This window comes from Trachurus japonicus, chromosome 16 (genome assembly GCF_045865225.1).
Source record: "Trachurus japonicus isolate A0001 chromosome 16, Traja_1.0".
Taxonomy (NCBI): domain Eukaryota; kingdom Metazoa; phylum Chordata; class Actinopteri; order Carangiformes; family Carangidae; genus Trachurus; species Trachurus japonicus.
The window spans coordinates 30,796,246-30,822,938 of NC_140922.1; the positions used below are offsets into that span (position 1 = coordinate 30,796,246).

General features: G+C 39.6%; 1 protein-coding gene across 3 annotated transcripts in view; it reads right to left on the reverse strand.

Annotated features, from left to right (window-relative positions):
- Positions 1 to 4,005: 4,005 nt before the first annotated feature.
- The window catches only part of atg5 (ATG5 autophagy related 5 homolog (S. cerevisiae)), a 47,621-nt gene continuing 24,933 nt past the window's right edge, over positions 4,006 to 26,693 (reverse strand). Inside the window, exon 7 of one of the 3 annotated variants that reach the window (XM_085803049.1) lies at positions 4,006 to 4,190. In XM_085803049.1, the coding sequence (XP_085659175.1) occupies positions 4,054 to 4,190 (137 nt within the window). In that variant the 3' untranslated portion in view covers positions 4,006 to 4,053. The remainder of the gene's footprint in view (positions 4,191 to 26,693) is intronic. The other 2 variants (XM_085803048.1, XM_085803047.1) reach the window with 2 other exon arrangements.

Sequence of the window (26,693 nt, forward strand, 5' to 3'; positions counted from 1 at the left end):
AAGTTTTTATCAGATAAAACGTTTCAGCGAGGGGCCTCAAATCAACATTTACTGTAAAAAAAAAAAAAAAAACTCCAGTGTAAGTGACGGTGGAAACAACACAAAGTGAATCTTATTGTGTCTGAGACTCACATGTGGTGGACGGTGACACACACACACACACACACACACACACGTCGGTTAAGTCGGTTTAAAGGCTTAAAAACTGAACCTTTCTCTGAATTCTCAGGCACGCGGTCATCGCTGTGTGAGATGATGCAGCTCCTCCTCGGTCTCTCAGTCTCGTGCTCTCGGCTTGAACCGTGAACAGAAAGAAACACAGAGACAGAGAGAGAGTGGGTGAGTGGGTGAGTGGGTGAGTGGGTGAGAGGGTGGGGGAGTGAGGGGGGAGAAGGGGTCACGACTCGTGGGTTGATTCACCGAGACAGAGATGATGATGTGTTTTGACTCTTGAAACTTGGGTCACACTGCAAAAACTCAAAATCTTTCCAAGAATATTTGTCTTATTTCTTGTTAAAATGTCTCATTTCTAGTCAAAACTAATCTCTTTCCATTTAAAATAAGACTCTAAACCTAAAAATGAACTTGTTTTTAGATCATTTTCACTTGTTTCAAACAAATTTATGGGATTTGAAATAAGTAGAAAAGCAAGTTTTCTGTGCTTGTAATAAGAAAGACAAACTATCAGATTTTTCTACTTATTTCAAGTGAAAATCTGCTTGAAAAAAGTAAAACGTGTCTAAAAACAAGCTAATTTTTAATGTGATGAGTCTTATTTTAATTTGATTAGTTTTGACTAGAAATTATATTTTGCCTAGAAATAAGACAAATATTCTTGGTAAGATTTTGAGTTTTTGCAGTGCAGCGAGAAAAAAAAACAGAAAACTCGCTCCCCCCTTCTTCTTTCATTTCCCATGTCTCTTGCCCCCTCTCCCCCCATTTCTCGCTCTCTCTGGGAAATCCCACAAAAGTGTGTGTGTCAGCGAGATGAGAGAGCGAGACAGACTCCTCATCATCGCACAGCGTCTAGTGTGTATACAAACACACACACACACAGACACACAAACATGTACTACGTTGCCCCATGCCGAGGCCTATGGGTTTTTGACTCAGCACCATAAAACAAGCAGCAGCCATCCCATCATGCTCGGCGGCGGCGGCATGGTGGTGATGGCTCTGGCTGCAGCAGCGATGAGGAAGCCTGATGTGATGACATGATGCATGACATCACTCACACACAACACACACACACACACACACAACACAACACACACATTAGACGCTTTAAATTAGCAGACTGGCTGTGTGACAAGCGATGAGTGTGTGAGCAGATTCCTATGATGTCTTCATACACACAAACACACCTGTGGGGGGCTATAAATGATGTCTGTAATTATGTACACACATATACACACACACTTTACACTGCACAGGTTAATTCCGCACACACACACACACACACACACAGACACACACTCAGCCCGCGGCCCGTCTGTTTGTCTGACAGGACAGTTTAGTGGTCTCATTAGCAGCGGCTGCAACGCCAACAGATAATTAACCAGGAGAGATGATGAAAAGATGGAGGGAGAGGGAGAGAAGGGGGGCGAGCGCCGGCAGTAAAACACACAAGAGAGAGAGAAGGATGTTCTTTATGGGATGGATAAAGTGAAAAGACGGTAAAACCCCCCTGAGGGAAAGGAGGGAGGACGAGTGTGTTTTTACTTGTTGCGCTTGAACGAGACGAACGCAGACGAGACTTTCACTGACAAAGACTTTTTTTTAGACTATAACCTGTCTGGTTTCCTGTCTCTGGCATTGGTCGATCCACTGGAGTAAAAATAATTTGAGTGTTGTGTTCATGATCCACACAAAACTGTAGGAAAACACAGTGGAGACACTGAGTTTCCTGCAGAGCTGCACTAAGGACATGACCAATAATCAAAGTTATTCATTGTTAAACCTCCAATAATCAGATTATATACAAGTGTTTGAACCACATTTGAGGGATTATTGCAAAAAAAAAAGTGTCAATCATCTTCAAATTTGTTTTACTCCCCAGTATCAGTACTGGTCTAAAAACACGCGTGTTGCAAATCCACAAAAACTCAGCAGAAGCGTTTGAAGGATCATTGCAAAAGATATTGAGGGAAAAAAATGACCTAATTGGGTCAATAAAGGCATCTATCTATCTATATTGACCTATTGATTGGGTATATGATTTTTTTTACTTCCTAATATCAGTATTGGCCTAAAAAAATACCGTATCAGTTGGACTGAAGTTTGTACGGTGGCCCTGATGGGACAGAAAACACATGTGTTTGCAAAACTCAACGTAAAATTATTTTTTCCCCCTTCCTAATATCAGTATTAGCTTAAAAAAGCCAGGCTCAAGTTTGTACGGTGGCCCTGAGGGGACAATAAAAACAGATTAACTCGGTTGGGACTTTTTTACATTGAAAAAAAAATAGTTTAACATGAGAGTTTTAAGTTTTTCTGCAGTAAAAAAACATGTGATATTTTGCCAAGAGACAAAAACAAAACAAAGCAAAACAACGAAGCATTGTTTTCGTCTCGTTAGTGAAACTCAGGTAACGTTTTGTTATCAGAAGTGAAAACGTTCGAATGACTCCCAGGTTTTAATAAGTAAGGAAGGTGAGATTTTCAATTTCATTTTCATCTTCACCTTGTGGGAAAGTGAAGGTGAACGACACGACGGCGAGCTGACGGTTCGTCAACACACGTCAACACGTCATCTGAGGAAATATATTAAATATCGAAATGAGTAAAAAAAAAAAAACAGATTCTCCGACAATGAAATATTTCAATCAGCTTCATTTTTTATTTTAAAGTCGCTCTGGATAACAGTGTCAGTACCGAACGCTGTGAGTGTCATTTTTATTTCAGTTATGAACAGATGCATTAAAAAAAAGAAAGAAAGAAAGAAAGAGAGAAAACATGGAAAAAATAGACATTTGATTTAAAATCTGATTAATTACGGTCCAGTTAACTCAACCAAAGTCTGTGCTCCGTCCAGAAATCCAATTTCTTTTTCCAGTTAGTATCTCAGAAACGCTCCCGTTTGTTTTTATTTTCCATCCGAGGTGAAATCGATGGAAACCAGATGCTCGTTGTCGGTTTGTTTGGCAGCAGAGTCTCGTTCCTCCGGAGCCAAAACACGACGAGTCAAGACAAGACGGTAAGTGTTTGTTTGGATGAAGAAGGAAATCAACACCTGCTATTGAAAACATGTGTCCAAGTCGTTCCATGATGATGATGATGATGATGATGCTCCGCGTTGTTTTGGAGGAGACAGTAAAAAAAAAAAAAAGACAAAAACAAAACGAGTTAAAAACAAGACGAGTTTCAGTTCATCCACCCAGATGATTTCATTTAAAGCTGCAGCTGGATGCAGGTGGACGCTTTGTCTCCGTCCAAATCAACCTCCTCCTCCTCCTTTTATTATTATTATTATAATTAGTATTATTATTATGATCAAGCCAAAGTAAATCCAAGCAACAGAAACTCCTCCTGTGACTCCTGTGTGGGTAAATCCAGGTATCTCTGCAGGAATGACGATGATGATAATGATGATGATAAAGATGATGATAATAAAAATGCACATCTGTAGTAACTAAGGCAGCTTCAGCAGGATCAGATGCACCGCTCCCCAAATCAAACACCCCTCAAAAAGGAAAAAAAACAAAAACACAAACTCTGTCTCTCTGTCGACTGGACAGTTTTTTTTTTTGTCTTTTTTAAACTCCGAGTCAGTTCGTTCATTCACGGCGGAGTAGAAAACTTAAGACGTCCTCTCGAAAGAATCTTCTCTTCCTTCATGAAAGTCTTTTTCCAGAGGAGGAGCAGAAATCCAAGCAGAGAAGATCTCCTTCCTCCTCCTCTGTCAGTTCCTGGGACTGCTGCTGCTGCTGGTCGCTTTCGTTGGTCGTCACGGTGACGGTCCGGTCGGGTCCGGTCGGATCGGGTCAGGTCGGGTCGGGTGAGGCGAGGTGTGTGTGTGTGTGTGTGATGGGATCATGGGATGTAAACCGGCGGTCAGTCGGTGGGCGTGGGGATGATGCAGATGTGCAGGAAGTTGTCCGGGTGGCTCAGGTGCTCGCTCAGCCACTGCAGCGGCGTCTCCAGCAGCGGCTCGATGCCGTGGATCACCACCTGGTAGCGCTTCGGCTCACCTGGACGGACAGAGAGAGAGAGAGAGAGGGAAAAACCATTTAAGACCTCTTTTTTTCTTTTTTTTCAGGCATTTTTGCCTTTAAAGGTGTACAGAAATGGCCGTTTATCCTGTTTGTCGCGCCGAGTTGTCACAAGCTGCAACACGAGTTTACCCGAGTAAGGAAAACTAATTTGATTGGTCGTTATCGAGCGGGCGGGATATTCAAAGCTTGGAGCGAGACCGAGCTCCGTGTGTGTGTGCGTGTCTCAGACGTTTGAATGACGGATGACGGATCCAATATCAGTGGCTGATGAATCGTGTACAGGCTGACGTATAATCCGTGCGCCTGCATTATCCAATGCGAAAAAAAAAATACACACTTTCATCCCGGATTTACTCAAAAATAGAATTTTGCACAAAGTTTGGCCTACATCGTCTGAAAGATGAGTTATCACATTAATTTTATGAGTTTAAATTCAGTTTTCTTTTCTGTACACCTTTAATTGGCAGAATAGAGGAGAGAGAGACAGGGGGAATGAGTGTATCGGCACAGTTGCCAATGTGGGAAATGCTCTTAACCACTTGACAACTGAGCACCCCGATTCTTTCTTTTATTTGAAGGTACATTGTGTAACTTCTCCTGTTATCTATTCACAAAAATCGATTATTTGGTTCTTCAGTCTGTTTTTCATGAATCAGTAATCCCCCCCATCAACAAACTGAAGTGTTCCTTTCAGCTCTGAATGAGCCGTTCATATCATTCATATCTCCATGGAGCGGGTAAGCTCGGTGCTGCTGCCATGTGGTGTCTCCATGTTTTTACGTTCAGTGGCAGCGTGACGGTAGGAAACCACGGAAACTCAGCGGAGACACCGGAGCTGTCGGCTCAGGTCGAGGTGGCGTCTGTGAACAGTCACCGCGGTAACGCAGTGAGGAGGAATGGAGCGTTACACTGATGCTGCATTCACCTGTAGTCGGGCAGACGGCCGTCGGTAACAAACCAGATGTCATTTTAGTCACAGAAGTCGAGAGAAAGCCGGTAAAACGTGGGTCAGGTAAACAATACGACATCGCCATGACAACATATTGTCACGTGTATTGTTTTGCCTCGTGCTGACGGACCACTTGTTTACATAGAGGCTTGTTTATGCCGTTACGTGCAGCGGCTGTCGTCCGTCTGCCGTCTGCCCAATTTCAGGTGAATGCAGCATGAAAAATACGATTGAGTTGCTTGTGATCTACAACCGCAACGCTAGATGGGAGTAATTCTTACACAATGTACCTTTAAAGGTATGAATGAATTTTGAATGAATGAATTTTTATTTTTGTGTCATGCCAACACTGCGGCCCATCCCATATGCGATTACAAGACACATTTACTGACAAATACAAAAACTAGACAGTCCTTCCTGTTGGTATTACCCGCCACACAAGTGTGACACATAAATAAACAATTTCAGATTACTTTCAGTACTCATATCGCTCTTCGTCTCATTGCCCCGGCCTTTTCAAGAAATAAAGAAAATGCAAATATATTCAACTGAAAAAGATGTTTTAGCTTCTCAGCATCGTCCAACCACACAAATTCGTTATTTGGATCTACCTTACTAAACAGTTTTTGCCTTATAAAGTCATAGAAAGGACAGTAGAACACAACATGCATATCGTTCTCCACCTCTTGGACGTCACACAAAGTACAAATTCTATCGTCTTCTGCTGTGCCAACGTATCTGCCTGTCTCAATATGAAAATGTGTAAAATGGGAGGAAAAACGTGATAGTAGTTTCAGGGTTCCCCCTCTTCTCTTGAAATCATGTTTCAGACATTTATTATACATCCTCTGTCCCATTCATGCTTTGGTGAAGTGCTCTTTTCGACAGTTGTACCTTATTTTGTACATTTTTTGTCTTTTTGTTTATTCCTCTCTCACCCCCAGAAGTCTAATTTAAATATGTGCAGTCTATGGCTCTAAGTTATGAAATAATATCTTATACATGCTTAGAAATTCTTACAAATTTATCATAGAACAACACAAACATGGGGTCCAATACTGGAAACACTCATCAACTCAAAGTCTCTAGCTCTCTCACTAGGCACTTCTTTAGAAAATAAATCCTTAGTGAGGTCTGAAAACGTCAAACAGAGCTCTGCTAGCTGATGTGATACATAATTTTCCAGGACATTTGACGTTTTTCTCATTTTCCATGTGTTTTCCATGACTGGAAAATTGGTCAACTATACTCCTCCTTCTTTCCTTCCACCTTCTTCCTCTTTGTCGGTTTATTTATGAATGCGAAACACGCGAAACGTGCTCTCTGGATTTACTGTTCCGGCTGCCGCATAAACATGGCGACACTCTCTAAAGCAATACTCTTGTTGTATGTATAGTAGATATAAAAGAATAATTATAAGGCTACAAAAACCAAACTAATTTTATTTTATGGTGATTATACACCTATACAAATATAATCATGGGTAGTAGATTCAGATTTTGAGGCAAAATTTAAGACTTTAAGGAAAATAGGAATAATAATAGGAAGGAAATAGTAAAAAAACAAAAAAAACAAAAAACAAGCAAATGACAATGATTGAGAGAAAGAAAACAAATCTATAAAACTGAAAAGACATTTAAAAGAACAGTGGCATAAAAGACAGTGAGAAAAAAGAAAAGAGGGGGAAAAAAAGGTGGAGAGGAGAAAGTTAAGACTAGCAAAACAGAGACAAGGAAGGAGGAAGAGAAAACCGAGACTGGTAAACGACTGGTAAAGAGAAGAGGAGGAAATGAGTAAGCTATAAGAAAGAAGAAAAAAAGAAAAGAACGGCAGAGAGAGAGAGAGGATAAAGAAGAAAATGAGAGGAGGATGCGTGAAAAGATGAAGGAAGAGGTGGCAGAGAAGTTAAAGAAGAAGTTAAAAAAAAGAAGAAAGAGAAGATAAAAAAACAACAACTAGAGGGAGGAGAGAGAGAAGAGATGGAGGCATGAGGTGAGACAGACCACATCAGAGACTACAGTAATACCACGGGTGTGGTGGGTGAGAGAGAGAGAGAGAGAGAGAGAGAGAAAGTGTGTGTGTGTGTGTGTGTGTGTGTGTGTGTTCAGTTATGAAGCACAGTGAAGTGACAGTTGATAATTTGAGTGTTCTTCGTTAACAGGACCCGAATTTTAAACTTTCGCTCTGACAGGTCGCAGTTTCACACTGTTTGCCTAAGTGTGTGTGTAGGTGTGTAGGTGTGTGTGTAGGTGTGTGTGTGTGTGTAGGTGTGTGTGTGTGTGTGTGTGTGTGCCTCTGGCCCGTGCTGGCCTCCTATCCTGTGATTGAGCCGCCCTGAGCTGAATAGAAAGGCCACGACCGCAGATGATCCGTTACAACAACAACAACAGCAGCAGCAGCGACGCTCATCTCTCTCCATCTCTCTCTCTGCTGCACTCAGCACATCTTTATATGAATTCGTTGCCGTCGGTTACAGAGACTGAGCGTTGCCACGTAACGTTTTCTAAAGTACACAAGGACCGTTGCACAGATCTCACAACGAGTCTCTGTAGAGTCTGAGAAACAAACACGAACGAAGCCGCTGAGCTGCATTATGGGAAATGTAGGACCCGGTTGCTCTGGAGAGCTGGAGACAGGATATCTATCTATCGGCAGCGTCTTCTTCAGTTTTTAGTCATCATCGTTTTTAGTCTTCGCTCTCTCTCTCTCATCGTCGTCTCTGCTGCACGACGGCTCGCTACTAAAAATGAAAATAAGCAACAAAAAAAAAGATGAAAAGATGAAGTAGAAGCAGATAAATAAAAGATAAATAGAAGCAGAGGAGGAGAGTTTCATCTGCACTAAGAACATTAATAGGAAACTCAGGTCTTTACATGTCTATTTAAACAGGTGTTTGAATAAAGTGTTATTTAAAAGGGTCAGATTTTAAAAAACTATTAAGCTTCACATCTTTTTGCTGTTTATTCTTCCATTTTTAAATGTAAAATATGAAAAATAAGTATGAATGTGATTTCTTTCTGTCTGTTTGAAGCCGACTGACTGTGATAGAGTGTGTTTACATTTCCACGGTGGTTTCAGCAGCTCACCTGTCTGAGGACTGAAAAAACTCAAGAGTTTTTAAAATCTCACCTCTGCTGCAGCTGATTCATGTTTCAGTATAAATATTTGTGCACTTTTTTTTTTTGTTTTTTGCAGCGATGGTACTGTATGTAGGAGCCGGAAGGTGCCACAGCTGTAAAACAGAAACTGCATGTGTTTAAAAACCCAGTCTATTAATGTGAGAACGGTAAAAAATGCAGCTGTTTCCACTGTGGAGGCAGAGGTGGGTGTTTTAAAAAAAATAAAATGTATTATAATATATTTAAATAATTCAATAATATGTATTAAACTCCTCTCAAGTGTATTCTGGGTTAATAATGAGGGCATCTTTCTTTCTCACACTCTGCCAGGATGTTGCGTGAGAAGCAAAAAGTCTCAGACGGTGAAGGGCCTTTTCCCCGTCTACCACTCTTGACCACACACACACATTTAAATAAATACACTCAACACACACACACACACACACACACAGGTTACCCTAATTCGTCGACCTCGCTGGTGACTTTCTGGTTCCACGTAATATCAGGAGAGCGGTTGAGGCAGAGCGTTAACTGCCGTCTCCGCCCTACACCTGCTGACTGACTGACTGGCTGGCTGGCAACAAAAAAAAACAGCAGCAACACGCACGACGACGAAACTACAAAACTAATGTCAGGAAAGTGGTGCGAGACACGTGCTCCATGGCGAGGACGAGGCCTGAAGAGATGATGAGATGAGCACGCTGGCTGCATCTAGGCCAGAGGAAGAGGAGGAGGAGGAGGTGGTGATGGTGGCTGCTGGAATCAAACATATAAATAAATATTGATAATATAAAAATAGTTCAGTCATATTTTTTAAATCTACATTTTGGTTTTTCATTCTACAAGTTAATGTAACTCAAAGCTACAGCAGGGACTTGAGGTTGAAAACAGGAAGTAGAAGGTTAAAACTCAACTGATTCATGTTGCTACATTTAAAAAACATATATTACCCAGGGGGCAAAGCAAAAAAACGGACACGGAGCGTTGTAAAAGGTTTGACACCAGAAATGACATCTAGGAACTTCAAGGATTAAAACCTGGGTGGACAACCCGGTCAACTAGCTGCTGGAAAGCTACAGGGGGCCAAAACCCCTTTCTTGGGTCATTTTGCTGGCGAAATGATGTAAATGCAAATATTTAGGTACTACAATGGCATAAATAGTCATACAACTATAAAATTTGGCAGAGAGTATCTTGACACATAGGGGGAGGCATGAAAAAAAGATTCTGGGGTTTGTTGCAACTCGATTTTAAGATATCACCCTCAACATCCCAAAAAAGACCAAAAAAAGTACTGTTCGCCTGACAAATTCTCATGAAAATTATTATTTTTCAGCACTTTATGGAGAATATCTATGCCTAACATGTATATAGAAAATTTCCTTAATTCATAAGCTTCCATTTGAGTCCAAGATAGCCTTTCTATCTCAAAAGCTCCACTTGCTGTGGCCAACGGTCTTCTCTATCTATCTGTTCACTTTGGGGAGACCAGAAATAGAATGGTTTCTGATCATGCTAGTTAACATGTAGTTTTTCACAATAGGTGTTGCATTGTTTGGAGACAGCCTGTAGCTTTCCAGTAGCTAGTAGAAGGGCTATCTTGGACTCAAATGGAAGCTTATGAATTAAGGGAATTTTCTATATACATGTTAAGCATAGATATTTTATATAAATAATAATTTTCATGAGAATTTGTCAGGCGAACAGTACTTTTTTTGGTCTTTTTTGGGATGTTGAGGGTGATATCTTAAAATCGAGTTGCAACAAACCCCAGAATCTTTTTTTCATGCCTCCCCCTATGTGTCAAGATACTCTCTGCCAAATTTTATAGTTGTATGACTATTTATGCCATTGTAGTACCTAAATATTTGCATTTACATCATTTCGCCAGCAAAATGACCCAAGAAAGGGGTTTTGGCCCCCTGTAGCTTTCCAGCAGCTAGTTGACCGGGTTGTCCACCCAGGTTTTAATCCTTTAAGTTCCTAGATGTCATTTCTGGTGTCAAACCTTTTACAACGCTCCGTGTCCGTTTTTCAAAAAACTGGGATTTTGCCCCCTGGGTATATGTATTTATAGTTTGATTTGTTTGATTGATTGTTTTTTAGCTGCACAGGCCGATTTATGTAAAGGTCACTAAAGGTCACATGTGAAACCAGTTCATTTAAAACCAGATCACATCCTGGATTTCATAATACAGTACTATACTGTAAATGTAATGAAAATTAAGCAACAACATGAATATATTATTTATTAATTGACCTATTTATATATTTCCTTATATTATTTTCTATATTATTTTCATTTTTGAATATTTTTAAGTTGTCTTTTGTTTATTATGTCTGTCCATTACTGTATTATTTATTATTTTCTTTTAATTTTAATGTCTGAAATAAACTGAAACTAACTAACTAACTATAGGCTGATTGATGTTTTTAGTTTCTGGTCAACTAGGATGAAAGAAAAAGAACAAAAATTCAGTAAATTTAACCTTTTGAATGGTTTTATTTTTAAATATACATTTGGAAACAACCTAAAACTGAAGCGTTAAGTAGTTTAGGTTAATTTGCATCACTCGTCTCTCAGCAGTAAAACCACCGAGCCACAGGCCTGAAAAAAAAAAGAAAAAAAAGACACACACCATCTAACCTGCGGTGCTGACATGATTTCCTCTTGACGGCAGTGGAGCTGAAGAAACACCAACAGCTTTAATGAATGAAACTACACATCACACATCATTCAATCTTTACTTTTGGTGTAGGATTGTGATTTTTTTTTTGGTCATTTATTCTTATATCAGTCAGTAATTGTCGATATTGTAATTATTTATGACTTTTAAATAATAATTCAACTAATAAAGCTAAAAATACAAAATTAATGGTCAAATGAATCATAAAAACACCTCAAACTGATTAAAAACTGTGCTATTTTAATGTTTTTGTCTTCTTTCTCTTTTTCTCTCCACCAGAGGAGCTCCTTTCTTTTCTTTTCTTTTCTTTTTTGTTGTTTAGTTTTTCCTGGCAGGACACTTTGTTTTATTACGATGTGTTTTATAAGGTTTCAGATTTAAATGACAGTTATAAAAGTAAATCTGTAAAATGATGCGTCTCATTAAAAATAACCATCCTGTTCTGTACAACTACAATTCACTTTATTACTGACTCTGTTTGTTTTTCTTTTTTTATTGTTTTTACTAATTCCTGTAAAAGTCTGTTCCTTTTTTTTTCTTCTTTTTTACAGATAATAAATCCAAACAATCCGATTAACAACCTGATAGGTCACTATACGACTATGAGAGAAGTTAATCTAATGAGATCTCGATGCGATCTTCAGTTTTTCTTGTCACAACTATGTTTCATCATCTATAATATTTTGATATAGAGTATAATATTGGTGTTGAAGTAAGCCAATGTAATTATAACAACAGAGAGGGGCAGGTACTATAGGTTTTCTTCATCCTGCTCCTTTTCATTCATGGTGACAATGTGTACATTATGTAATTTTGTGCAACCTTGTGAAGAATGTACAGTATACCATGAATGGAATAAATCAAAATGAAATGAGTTCGGTTCAGAGGCTCTGAAAGTTTTTGTCTTCTTTCTCTTTTTCTCTCCACCAGAGGAGCTCCTTTCTATTCTTTTCTTTACCTTTTCTTTTTTGTTGTTTAGTTTTTCCTGGCAGGACACTTTGTTTCATTACGATGTGTTTTATAAGGTTTCAAATTCAAACGACAGTTATAAAAGTAAATCTGTAAAATGATGCGTCTCATTAAAAATAACCATCCCGTTCTGTACAACTACAATTCACTTTATTACTGACTCTGTTTGTTTTTCTTTTTTTATTGTTTTTACTAATTCCTGTAAAATCTGTTCCTTTTTTTTTCTTCTTTTTTACAGATAATAAATCCAAACAATCCGATTAACAACCTGATAGGTCACTATACGACTATGAGAGAAGTTAATCTAATGAGATCTCGATGCGATCTTCAGTTTTTCTTGTCACAACTATGTTTCATCATCTATAATATTTTGATATAGAGTATAATATTGGTGTTGAAGTAAGCCAATGTAATTATAACAACAGAGAGGGGCAGCTACTATAAGTTTTCTTCATCCTGCTCCTTTTCATTCATGGTGACAATGTGTACATTATGTAATTTTTTGCAACCTTGTGAAGAATGTACAGTATACCATGAATGGAATAAATCAAAATGAAATGAGTTCGGTTCAGAGGCTCTGAAAGTTTTTGTCTTCTTTCTCTTTTTCTCTCCACCAGAGGAGCTCCTTTCTATTCTTTTCTTTACCTTTTCTTTTTTGTTGTTTAGTTTTTCCTGGCAGGACACTTTGTTTCATTACGATGTGTTTTATAAGGTTTCAACGACAGTTATAAAAGTAAATCTGTAAAATGATGCGTCTCATTAAAAATAACCATCCTGTTCTGTACAACTACAATTCACTTTATTACTGACTCTGTTTGTTTTTCTTCTTTATTGTTTTTACTAATTCCTGTATTTTCTTTTTTTTTACAGATGATAAATCCAAATGATCTGATTAACGACCTGAAGGTCACTACTACGACTACGGGAGAGAAGTCGAAATCTCGACACGATCTTCAGTTGGGTTCAGAGTGCTCTGAAAGTAAAAGGTGCGATTCTGCCTGTACAGCAATAGTGAGAACTCACTTTCTCTGGTTCCCACACACACACACACACACACACACACACACACACACACACTGACACACACACACACACGCCCACAGTCCATTTCTGGGTGGTGTCTCATCTCGTCTCTCCATAACCTTTAGCCCGGGTTCTGCCTCGGCGACGGGGAGGCAGCGGAGGCGGAGTAGGCGTGTTGTCACAATCTCGCTATGAGAAATGGGGGAAATTCACAATAAGCCACATCCCCTTCCCCCCCTCTAAATACACACACACACACACACACACATTTACACACAGCGCCCACTCAAATACATTTTACCGTATTCATCACACTGGCCACCTGCGCCCCATACACACACAAATGTACGGCCTCACGCACACACACCAACCAATCATCTTCTCTCCACATGGTTTGTCTTATCTTTGCTCACCACCACCTTCTTCATCATCACCATCATTATCATCATCATCATCATTATCCAACGTGTGAATTCCTGTGATAAACACATCGTAAACAGCTGCGACATCAGAACAGCTGAGACTTGTTAAGACCAAAAGCACCAAAACAAAAAAACTCTTTCATTTGTTCTTCTATCTCAGAGGGGGAAAGAGAACGAGAGCTGCAATTATCACTTCCAGTCATGTAAATGAATGAAATGAACTTTCAAAAAGGAGCTGCTGCTGCTGCTGCTGCTGCTGCTGTTTACTGGCAGCAGCAGCATCATCAGACCACTCTGATAACGACGCTGAAGGAAAGAAAGGCGCAGCTCCACTTAATTCTGACATTTCTGACGTGACACGAACGGTCGGTCGGCAACACGAAGACGACGTTCAGAAGACTGAGGAGCTGAACCTGCTTTAATTAGCACGTTGACATTAAGGGATGGATGTGTTTTTTTTTAAATTAGTCTTTAATGTCAGAGAGACGTAGATAATCACCGGCGTTAAAACCTGCTGCAATCACAGCGATGTATCGAGCCGAGGTTTCATGTCGCCATGAGTCGGACTCATTCCAGTCACATGATGTCGCACTGGTCATCTCCTAACTGTGGAATATAAATAAACCATTAAAGGGATACAGTAGTTCAACATTTTGGCAAATCGGCCCATTGCCATAATCCCTATAGTCATAGCAGTAGGTTCGTTACCTTTAATTGTCGGTGCAAGCTGTTTTTAGAACGGCGGAGCAGAGCCGCGAGCTGCTCAGAGCTACGCTACGGAGGCTCATTATGGGATTTCTTGGTTTCCCTCATCAAACTCATCAAATACACAATCCAACAACTCCACAACGCTCTGGTGGACAAGTTGTGACCTGCACATTCACCACACTATGAGATAATAACACAACGTTACCAGACAGAGTTGTTTTAGAGGGAAATGTAGAGACTGCTCGCCAAAAAACTGCCCCCGACTGCCCCCAACGCGCATCAGCTGTTTTGCATGAATTTACCTCTAAATCTATCTCAACCCCAGAAACCCAGAAATCCCATGAGCCTCCGTAGCGTAGCTCTGAGCAGCTCGCGGCTCTGCTCTGCCGTTCGAGAAATAGCTTGCACCAACAATTAAAGGTAACGAACCTTTGCCATAATCCCTAAAACTATAGGGATTATGGCAATGGGCCTATTTGCCAAAATGTTGAACTATCCGTTTAACACAGTCTTACAAAAAACATAACTGGAATACTGATAATTTTTTAAAACATTGGCTCTAAAATCTCCGCACCACACTTTCATTATTGACACCTGTGAGCAAATCCACGTCAGCTTTCACCTCTACACTGCAAAAACTCAAAATCTTTCCAAGTATATTTGTCTTATTTCTTGTCAAAATGTCTCATTTGTGGTCAAAACTAGTCTCTTTCCACTTAAAATAAGACCCATCACCTAAAAATCAACTTGTTTTTGGATCATTTTCACTTGTTTCAAACTAATTTTCACTTGAAATAAGTAGAAAAATCTGCCAGTGAAAGCAGGTTTTTTGTGCTTATAATAAGAAGGCAAAACTTGCTCCACTATCAGATTATTTCAAGTGAAAATATGCTTGAAAGAAGTAAAAAGTGTCTAAAAACTAGGTACTTTTTATGTGATGAGTCTTATTTTAAGTATAATGAGATTTGTTTTGACTAGAAATAAAACAAATATTCTTGGTAAGATTTTGAGTTTTTGCAGTGTACACTCTAAAACTGGCTCATTCATGATGTTTTCTGGGCTGTTGAATGAGTTTTTGTTTTATTATTTTCATTTTTGATAAATACTGTGGAAAATTATGAAGTAAAACAGTGCATACACAAATGAATATAGTTCAACAACCCTGCCTCATTTTTAACTTTTCGCTTCTTTTACCACAGGTTTGTACATTTTTCTCACCTTTTTAAACTTTATTAACATTACAAGATGCACTATGTGGATAAATTGGTGTGTCTATGTTTTTTAGGTAAAGTGTGTATGGCCAGTTTGCATGTGAGCTCTTGAGAAATGTCACTGTATATAAGACAGAGCGTCAGTAAAGGTCGTCAACTCTTTTCTGTAAAGCTGAGGCGTCGACTGTGAGCTGCGTGACTTTCACTGTTTCACGTCGTATTTTTGTGAGTCATTGTCATTGCTCATTTCTCTCTCACCCACTGGTGTCAAACAATAAATAAAGTTAAAAATAGAAATCCTCCCAGTGGCGAATAAATCGTCAGCGAACAGCTTCCTCTGACTTTACAGGAACAACCTGGGTCATTAAAGGACAATTCCAGGCGAATTCAACTCAGGGGTGTATTTTCATATCATTTTAGGTCTAAAAGAATGAATCTGAAGATTTTCAGTTTAATCGCTCCTGTTTTGCGGTAGTTGCGTCTGTCCGTGCATCGCCACGGCAGCAATGAATGGGAGTGGATGTAAGTTCCGCTGTTTAGGCTGTTTCCAGCCCTCAAAGCCGCATTTTTTTTCCACAGACAGCATCAGATGGCTACTCAAACATGCACCGAGAAGTTTATTTTCTTCAAGCAAGCCGACATGTTTGTAAAAGTCGATCTAATTCAAAGTCTCCCGGAGTCTCGCGCGAGCCCGAAGTTGCAGTGCTGGTGTATTCAGGCGCAGTAGGAGCTACCGCTTGTGTCATAAACACAGGAATATCAACTCTTTACTTGCTTGAAGTGTACATTTTTTTCCACATACAGCGTCAGCTGGCTCCTCAAAGATGCGCCGAGAAGTTGTTTTTACTTGAAGCAAGTAAAGAGTTGATATTCCTGTGTTTATGACACAAACGGTAGCTTTTCCCACTGCTCCTGAACACACCGAGCACGGCAACTGGGTCTCGCAACTGGGTCTCGCGCGAGACTCCGGGAGACTTTGAATTAGATCTAGTTTTACAAACATGTCGGCTTGCTTGAAGTAAATAAACTTCTCGGTGCATGTTTGAGTAGCCATCTGATGCTGTCTGTGGAAAAAAAATGCGGCTTTGAGGGCTGGAAACAGCCTAAACAGCGGAACTTACATCCACTCCCATTCATTGCTGCCGTGGCGATGCGGGGACAGACGCAACTACCGCAAAACAGGAGCGATTAAACTGAAAATCTTCAGATTCATTCTTTTAGACCTAAAATGATATGAAAATACACCCCTGAGTTGAATTCGCCTGGAATTGTCCTTTAAAAGGAAGCTGCCCCGACATGAAGGAGCCAATATGAGTGTTACGTAAAAGACATCATGCGATATAAGACTTAAAGGTGGCTTCCTAATTTGCATAACGTATAGTTTCTGGGATTTGAATGACTGTGACAGCGTTGACCATTAAAAGCAGGAAGAACCACATTTGGAGCCAACAAACAAGAGCGACGCGCCTGTTAATAAGCCTCGGAGAAATGTTACCATTGTGCCCTCACAAAAGGTTAAGTGATCTGACATATATATTCAACAATAAGACGGGAGCCTCGGGTCCTAAATAATAATTACTGTGATTCGAACTTTTGCTTTCATGCACTTATGAAAGTGCCGTCATGTCATCAGTCGTGTGTCGAGTCGACACACTCAGCAGGTTTGGCTGCTGCCTGGGGCCGCTCTGACAAAACCGCACCACACTGTTGGATTCATTTACAGTACGGGGAATAATTGACTCATTTTATTTCTTTTAACTCAGTTTTCTCTATTTCAAAAGCTTTCTTTAGCATAGTGTTGATAGTAACTGTGACATCATTGATCGTCAGCCATTGGGTGTGACCAGAGATGGACAGAGTACTCGACCCCAGTACTTGAGTAAGAGTACAAATACTACTGGTCAAAATTTACTCTGTTACAAGTAAAAGTAGCTCAGTCGACATGTTACTCGAGTAAGAGTAAAAAAGTACTTGCTTTTAAAGGTAAGTAGTAAAAGTAAGTAAAAGTAAGAGTAAGAGTAAATTTCTTATTTTTCACATCAATGAATTACTATATTTTTTTCTAAATGAATTTAAGGAGCTTTTAACTCTTGTTTCTGAGAATGAACTCTTTGAAACCCGCTGCACTGATGTGCTGCTTTTAGAACCATAAAGCTGCAGAAACACCTATAAAAACAAATACGTACAGTAGATCCCAGTGGAGAGCTGCACTGTGATAGGTTTCCTTCTTTGACAAACACAGCTTGTATTTTAGAAAAAAAAGAAGGAAAAAAGAGCAAACCTGAACAGCCTTCCTAGAAATTAACTCGAGTAAAAGTAAAAATATTTGTCTTGGAAATGTATTCAAGTAAGAGTAATAAGTACCAAAGAAATCTAATACTCAAGTAAAGTACAAATCCTCTGTGGCGGTTACGACAATTCTCATTTTTGGAGCAAAAGTTAGTTTAAGTTTTATGGACTTACGGACAAAACTTCGTAGTCAGCAAACAATGTAGACGGAATATATGGAAATAAAGTGAAATTTCTTATTTCTGAACTAAACTTTTCAAATATGGCTCTTTTCTCTTTTCTCTTTTTTTTTATTTTCCACTCGGGACAGTTCCTGGTACCTGGTATAGGTTTTTTTGGTTCCTACCGAGCCAAGCGGATACTAAAGTGGTCAATGGCCAGAGAGCGTTGTCATAGCAAGAGCCACGAGCGCGCAGACGTCCGACAAAACAATCAATCAAACATCTAGCACACCGGCAACAGCAAACACTGATCTGTGACTGTTGTTATTGTTTCACGTGACTTAAAAACCAAGTAGAGCCGAGTGGAGCTGTAACTGTGCAGTGGAGAAGGGCTGATAGTAATGTTGCCAAATAAACTTACTTAAATACAAAAATGTTTAAATGACACTGATATTTAACTCTGAAAAAATGTTCTAACTGTCCAAATATAAACCAAATGAATTCAAAATATGCTTTTTCTAATTATTATGTGACAATGCAAAGTGAAGTTTTAATGAATTTAACACTCTTTGAAGGAAGAAGAAACCCACAACACAGACATTCTGGCATATTTGGATTTTAAATGTGCCAGAAAAAATAGTTACATGTCATAATTAAAACATAATTGAGCTTTTACAACTTAAAATAATAAATCTGACATGCAGGAGGCCAGTGCTTCGTCATGCCACCTGTCATGCAAGTGTATCAGATGTTTAGGATGACAATGACAGACGAGTACGTGCCACAGATTGATTATAATTATCATTATTATTATTAATAACTGGTTTGATTTGGAAAACAACAAGCAACTGTATATAACTGGACTAGTTTATCCACCGATACACACACACACAGAAAGACACACACACGCCCTGCGGTTGAGTGGAGCACGACTGCCGGCCAAGACGACATGTTTCGTCAGCCGAGCGAAGCCAACCACTATTTAGATAGACCACAATGCAGCGCTCTCCTCCAAGCCAACACACACACGCCATGGCGATGTGGTCAGAGTGACTGACTGGTTATACTGGCTGACGGACTGATGGGCGTTAATGTTTTGTTGTTTTTTCACAATAAATCCATCTACGGGTCATTTAGTTTATAAAACGGTTCAATTAGTGGAAAAAAACGCTACGTTACACACTTCTCTACAGGGAAACAAACGTCCAACAAGTCCAACGATGTTCAATTCACAGTTATAAGAAACAGACACAAAACAAAAAAGAAGATGTTCTGGTTTTAAAATGTGTTGCAATATTTCGCAATCCCACCACATCAACACATCCAGCTGCATTCCAACATAAAGTCATATTTTCACACATTAACTTCTCTTTACACAGATATTTACACTAATGTTTGAGCTATGCGTCGCCACCTAGTGGTTGTATCTCTCTGTCAATCTGCCAATCTGCCAAATTGCAGGAAATGCAGTCACATAATAATCCCTGTTTTGGGTTAAAGTGTTAAATTAAGCCTAGAAGTGGGTTGACCTTTGGCTAAATATGCAACGTTTGATGCCCTACTTGTACATTTGTTTGAAAAAAGTGACATAATAATGTGTGAATTCATAAGTTATGGTGAAAAATGAGTTTTATGGGAATTCCCTGTGTCTCATTTGTCAGATATATTCTCTTAAAATCTGCCTGTATCACTAACTTCTTAACTTCTGAACCAGAAAACACTGATTCATGTTGTTCTTACTGCAGCCAAGAAGTTGATAGATACAAGGTGGAAACAGGGAACAGTGGGTTTTATTTGGAGTTGTTTTGTTCTCTCTTTCCAGCCTGTTGTTCATTTTTACTATTGTTTTTATGTTTTATCTTTATTTTTAATCGTTTTGCCTTTTTTTGGGTTAGCATTGTATGTTGTTCACTTCAACTTTAAGTGGATATTATTTCTCTCAAGGTGTTGCCTTCGAGAGAACGGGACAAATGAGCATCTGGATTGTTTCTCAGATCTGAGGCGTAGAGCGACCAAATGTTTAAATTTGGCCAACTTTTTTGATTCAATCTCACTATTTCATCAAAAAAATAAGTAAGACTGATTATGGATCTAGAGCAAAAGGCTTCATAGTGTCTGTATTCAAATAGTAGAAGGAGATTCTTACATACAAGACGTTTTTTTAGGTGATGGGCACCTCTGTTTACAATATGAGTCATACGTATTTTGAATGCTCTGAACATTAATGTGCATTTTATGTAGATTTTCTAAATGTGAGGTTTGTGTATTTAATGCACCTCCACAAGGAAACCGTAGCGGAAACTTGTCAGATTGAATGCATTATGCATTTTTTAGGTGATGGGCACCTGTACTGTATTTACCATACTTGAAATTGCACTTTCTAATTTAATCATGATGACTGTCCTTGTTTTGTTTTTGACTAGCTTGATGATTGCTGGTATTAATGTACCCTGTATTGTGTATCTTAACTTGCACTTACAGTCTATTTATGATGTCTGTTTTTATGTCAAGGACTACAGATGGAAATTACGTAGTGTATTTCTTTGAATAATCAATGTCACTGCACGCTGTCTTGCTATTAACTAAATAAACTAAACTAAAAAGAAGGTTAGTACGCTGTCAAACGCCTCGATAACATCATCTGATAAAGACACGTCACACTAACACCAGGTGACGCTTCTGAAGAAGATGTTGAGAAGTTATCCGTCGAAACATGTCAAGGTACTGACCTTCTTTTCACACATGTCTTGTATATAAGGACCTTGTGTGATTGTCTGTACCTGCCCCATCCCTTCTTCTTCTTCCGTTTTTTCTCTCTGGGAACAAACTTGTTTTTGATTATAGAAGTGTAACTCCCAGTTTTACAAGGAAAAAATACCAATGTCACATGTTGTTTACGTGGATATCGACACGTTTGCGTGTGAAATAAGACAAAATCTCTCTCTCTTCTCTGTATCTCTCCCTTCCTCCCTGAATTCCTCCGGAGCCCTCTGCAGTCTCTTTTACAGTAAAGCTGCAGACGGGACAGAATTAGAAAACACAAAGAGCTCAGCTGACCACATTTTAATCAACAATAGAGCGAGTCATAGAAAACGAGGCCTTTGAGCAAGCAGATCCTGAATTCCCCTGTCTGGTACACATCTCACACGCCCGCCCGCCCGCCCGCGCACATGAACCATAACCTGCTGCTGCTATCTGCTGTATCAAAACAGCCACTGAAACCCACACACACACACACACATGTACACACTAACCCCCCCCCTCTTGGCCTGTGAAGTGAGCCGGCCCATTTGATGAGCACAAGCTGTATTAAAGGAAGCCTGTCGGTATAGTGAGTGGGCTGTACCACAGATGTTGACGAGGGGGGGGGGAGGGTTGGATGCTTGAAATATCATCGTCTGGATTTGTTACTCAAAGGAGATAGGGAGGGGTCGGGCCGGGGCGAGGCGGGGCGGGGTGAGGTGCGGTGGGGTGGGGGGTTTCCTCTGATTATTCACAGACAATAATCAATGTGGGTTTTTTTCATAAACTGGGCTCACCTACCGATAAACGCTCAGAAGCTTTCCTTATGAGGTGTGTGTGTGTGTGGGTGATGCGTGGGCAGCGTCACCCTTCATCGGGGCTGTGATTTTTTTTTTTTTTGACGACAATTCTCATTTTTGGAGCAAAACTTAGTTTAAGTTTTAGACTTACGGACAAAACTCTGTAGCCAGCAAACAATGTAGACTGAACATATGGAAAGAAAGTGAAATTTCTTATTTCTGAACGAAACTTTTTTTCAAATATGGCTCTTTTCTCTTTTCTATTTTTTTGATTTTCCACTAGGGACAGTACCTAGTACCTGGTAGGTTTTTTTGGTATCGCCTCAGACGAGGTTGCTAGCGAGTAAAAGTGGTCAGAGTTAAAACCACGTAGAGCAACTGTGTAGTGGAGAGGGGCAGATAGTAACTTGTTTGGTTAATGATGCCAAATAAACTTACTTAAATACAAAATTGTTTAAATGGCACTGATATTTAACTCTCAAAAAAACGTTCTAACTGTCCAAATATAAACCAAATGAACTCAAAATATGCTTTTTCTAATTATTATGTGACAATGCAAAGTGAGGTTTTAATGAATTTAACATTCTTTGTTTCTTTACTCAGAAGATGATGTTCAAAAGTCTGCATTGGGGTCAAACTCAAAACGCAGCAGAGCAAAGAGAAAAAACCACCGTTGCTCAATCACACACCTGGTTCAGAAACATCTGGGACAGCTGGCTGGACTGTCATAGGCTGACCAATGCTTACAGTAACATGTTGTTTTGAGGGGTGTTTGTTTCCACCAGCACAAAGACGAACATCAGCCCAGTCCATTCCTCCACAATGATTTGGGAATCTCCCTTTTTGTATTGTATTGTATTCCTAGGAATTCTTCTTCTTTCTTCTTCCTTTGAGGAAATCCTACTTCCCATGGGCGAAAACTCACCAAACTCTACAGAAATGCCAGACCCGATGCCAGATATCCGGCCCCATGCCAGATTTACTCAACTCCAAGGCACAATAAGAGTTTAAATTTTAAAAAAAACTTTAAAAATTCCTACCAAACCAACGGTACATGCTACAGTTTTGCAACTTTCACCAAAATGTCGCCCCAATACTGCTGAAACTTTTGTCCACTTAAACTCATTACAAATTATGAAGTCCATCAAAAACTGTAAAACTTATAAAACTCCTCCCACAATTTTTGCTCAATTGACACCAAACTTGCTACAGAGCATCTTCAGACTGTCCTACACAAAACTTGTTTCTCGGATTTTTGATTGATCAAAAATTGAGCCTACAGTGCATGAAAACATTTGACTGTGAACAGTACTGTAAACATATACCATCAAATTCTTGCTAAATACATTTTCAATCTTCCTGAAAAAAATGACAATATTTTGGAGTCGTGGTTGATGAAGTTTGGCAAATATCATAATTTTATCTCAAAAACTGAATTTTCTAGAACATTTTGAATTCTGCTCTCATGGGAACAACTGCAGTCAATGTAAGAGTGGCATTTTTAAACATCAGATTTTCTATTATGAAGCAAAACACTTAAGAGTTAAAAACAAATCACCAACATTTCCATGCTGTCTAGATGCAATTTATGTATTAACAGATTTTTGTTTAGATAACAGAATTTCTGACATTTTGACCATTTTTGAAATCTACCTTGACAACAGCTGCCCGGGCATTGACTCCCTGAGTCGATAAATGAAGCTACACAGCAGGTCTCACTACCAGCCAATTAGCTCAGTGAGTTAAGAGCTGGTTCTTGGTGTCACATGATGTAGGTTCAAGTCCCAGCAAGGGTGATGATGACAACACATCAAAATACTAAATGGTCTTTATCAAACATCATCTACTATGACTGTAAGATTTTGTACATCTGTTTCACAAATACATAACAGAATTTTACCTCAAAAACAGTTTTTTTTTTTGGTTTTTTTTCAGTGGCTTGTCCGACAGTGAATGGCTTACTCAATTTGTGAAGCAACTGTGGAACTGCCACTTGCTAATTAGCTCAGTGCGATAGATAATGGTCTTTGGTTCTAGAAATTGTGGGTTCAAGCCTCAACTGGTGCAAAATTAACATTATATGGTCAACTGGCTTGTCTTCCTATTCTCCTGTTTGTTGCTCAGAATTTGCCTAAATTTGCCCAAAAAATAGCCCGGACCCGACCCACTGCTATAATTCTTCTTCCTTTTCTTTCATTTATTTTTTTTCACTGAAGCCACCCCCATTTGTTTGCCACGATCGGTTTCTGGGTCCCGCAGGGGTCAGCAGCAGGCAGCACCGATCCTCTCTCAGACATAACAGAGAGGGGGGGAGTCTGTTTGAAAAAAAACGCTGTCATTTGATGTGTGAAAAGATCAGAGACATATAAGGTGGAGTGAGCACCCCAGATTTCCTTTTTTGTTGTGATACGTTAGGGTCCCGACAGAAAAGAAGAAGAAGAAAAAGAAAAAAAGAAGTCCTCTGAACTCTCTTAACAATGCTACCAGCAAAGCCCCCCTCCAAACCAAACCAAACCACCACCGTCCCGCCCCGTCCCTGAACATGAACACACGTCCCCGGTCTCTCTAATCCAAACACGCCGCCATAATCCCCCCGGCTATCGCCCGACTCATCTACAAGCCGAGGAAGAGGTGGAAACCAAACAAACGACAAGAGACAAAAGGGACACTTTCACCTTGATCAGGCGGGCTAGGCTGGCAGACTCCTCTAAGGGAGGGGAGGGGGAGAGGGGGAGAGACTTAACGTCAAAGACATGAAAGACGTCTAAGGCAGACAGACAGGGAAGATGTGGAAGACTACACCTGAGAGAGAGAAAGAGAGAGAGAGAGATAGAGGATCAAAGAGCAGGGAAATGGTCTCGGATCAGGGAGAAACAGAGAGAAACAGGAAAGTGGGGAAAGGAGAGTCTCCGTCTCTCCACCTGACTGAGAGTCACGCAGGTTTACATCCAATTTACAAACAACTGCAGCACAAATTGATAAAAGTGCATCAACTGCGAGTCGACGACTAGTGTCAGAAAATCATCAGTCTGATAGTAAAAAAAGAGTTGTAAATATCATCTCCGCAACCATGACATGAGTCGTACAAGACTCTCTGCACCGTGAACACAGCACGTTCAGCAGAGAACAACCGTGTGATAAATAAGTTGCACTGATATTTATGGTGATAAAGTCTTTGTAAAAAGTGTAAAACATTTAATCATTTAACCATATATTCAATTTTTAGCTCTGCATCTGGTGTCGACCAACAGCTGGTGGACACATCTGGCTCTTCAGCTGCTGTCTGAGTGTTTTTCTTTACTGTGTTTACTGGTTGATCTAAAACAAGGACAGTGTACAGATATAGCACAAGAGGAATGCACACTACTGTATACTGTAACAGCTCACTTAAGCTTTATTCTAATAATAAACACCTATTAAAATGCATTCCTGTTGGCTGCTTTATAAATACTTAGGTCTGACTCTGGGATCTGGACCTTTCTGAGCTTTTTTATGCCTGAAAAATTCGGTAACACTTTACTTGAATAGGTATTCATAAGATTGACATAAAACTGTCATAACCATGACATAACAGCTGTCATAAACATCAATGAATACTTATGACAGCTGTCGTTAAGTGTCATTCGGTAAGTTATGTCACTTTTAATGCAAAGTTGACATTATTTGAGATGTTTTTGTTCTGACAACTTGACATAAAGACAATTTAAACTGTCATAGCAGACCAAATTGCCAAACTTTAAAAATTATGTCAAGTTCTCATAACAAGGACATCTCAAATGATGTCCAACTTTGCATCAAAAGTGACATAACTTACCGAATGACACTTAACGACAGCTGTCATAAGTATTCATTGATGTTTATGACAGTGTTATGTCAATCTTATGAATACCTATTCAAGTAAAGTGTTGACGATATCACCTTTTTCCAAAGCGGCACTATAGTTGATGTGAAAGTGAGTGTGTGTGTGGGGGGGCTTAACAGACATCATCACTATGGCAACAAACTGTTGGACAGACAGAGGGGGAGGGGAGGGGAGGGCTGTGGAGGTGCTGATGGCTCCGTCTCCTCGGTGCAGGTGAGTCTCCTGCGGGTCCTCTGTCCTGACACACCATTGTCTCCTTATCTACTTCCTCTCTGCTCCTCTGCAGACACTGCCTGTTTAGACTGCTGCTCGCTCACCCTCCCTCTCTCCCTCCCTCCCTCTCTCATCTCATCTCATCTCTTCTCTTCTTTCGTTATCACCACACCTCCGTCGCAGCAGCAGCAGCAACAGCTCAAGTGTACGCTGAGTGCACGGCACGGCACGCAGCGCTTTTCTAAGAGGTTCTTAAAAAGGTCTGGCCTACAGATAACATATAGACTGATATGGATAATATACAATCAAATATGGCACTTTTTATGCAATAGATGCAAAGTATGTTTAAGAAGAATATACGCAATGGATATGGGTTTAACCTTGTGTTAAAACTTGTGTTGGTAACACTTTATAATAAGTACTCACTATTAAGCATTAATACATTTAATGAAATTTAATTTAATTTAATGAAATTTAATGAAATGTAATGAAAAAACATCTGATACAGTATAAATTCTCTACATCAGACTCAAATAAATAACAACATACAAAAATTAAACACAAATATACCAACCCATACATAATCACTAAAATACATATAACAGAATAATCCCCCAAAATACTGAATTCTTCATTTATAACGCATGAATACTCATTAGTATGTATCTTACACAATACAAAACATGTGTAACTGTGTTTATAAACTACATACTAATGAGTATGCATGTGTTATAAATGAAGAATTCAGTATTTAAAGGGATAGTTCACCCTAGAATGATATTTCGCTCATTATCTACTCACCCTCATGTGGACTAAGGGCTGGAAGAAGTTTCAGAGTCCTCCGTGGCTTCTCTGAGTTACAGGGGGTCTTGGCGTAGCAGTGCATGTCCATATAACGGTTGTAAAGGGACACCAGAGCTCTTCGTAAAAAAACACACACAAAAAAACATCCAAATACCTCCATGATGCTCGTATGTAATGTCCGTCTTGTGCTGAAACCCCAAATTGCGTAATTGTCCCGAAAAAAATTAAATAAGTCTATATTTTAAGCTTGTTTGTAGCGGAAGCTTCTCAAAGCTCCTCTTCCTGGTCTGTCCAAATCTCGCGTGATTCGCAGTAACCGCACTGACGCCGGCGCAAATCACGCGAGATTTGGACGGACCAGGAAGAGGAGCTTTGAGAAGCTTCCGCTACAAACAAGCTTAAAATATAGACTTATTTAATTTTTTTCGGGACAATTACGCAATTTGGGGCTTCAGCACAAGACGGACATTACATACGAGCAGCATGGAGGTATTTGGATGTTTTTTTGTGTGTGTTTTTT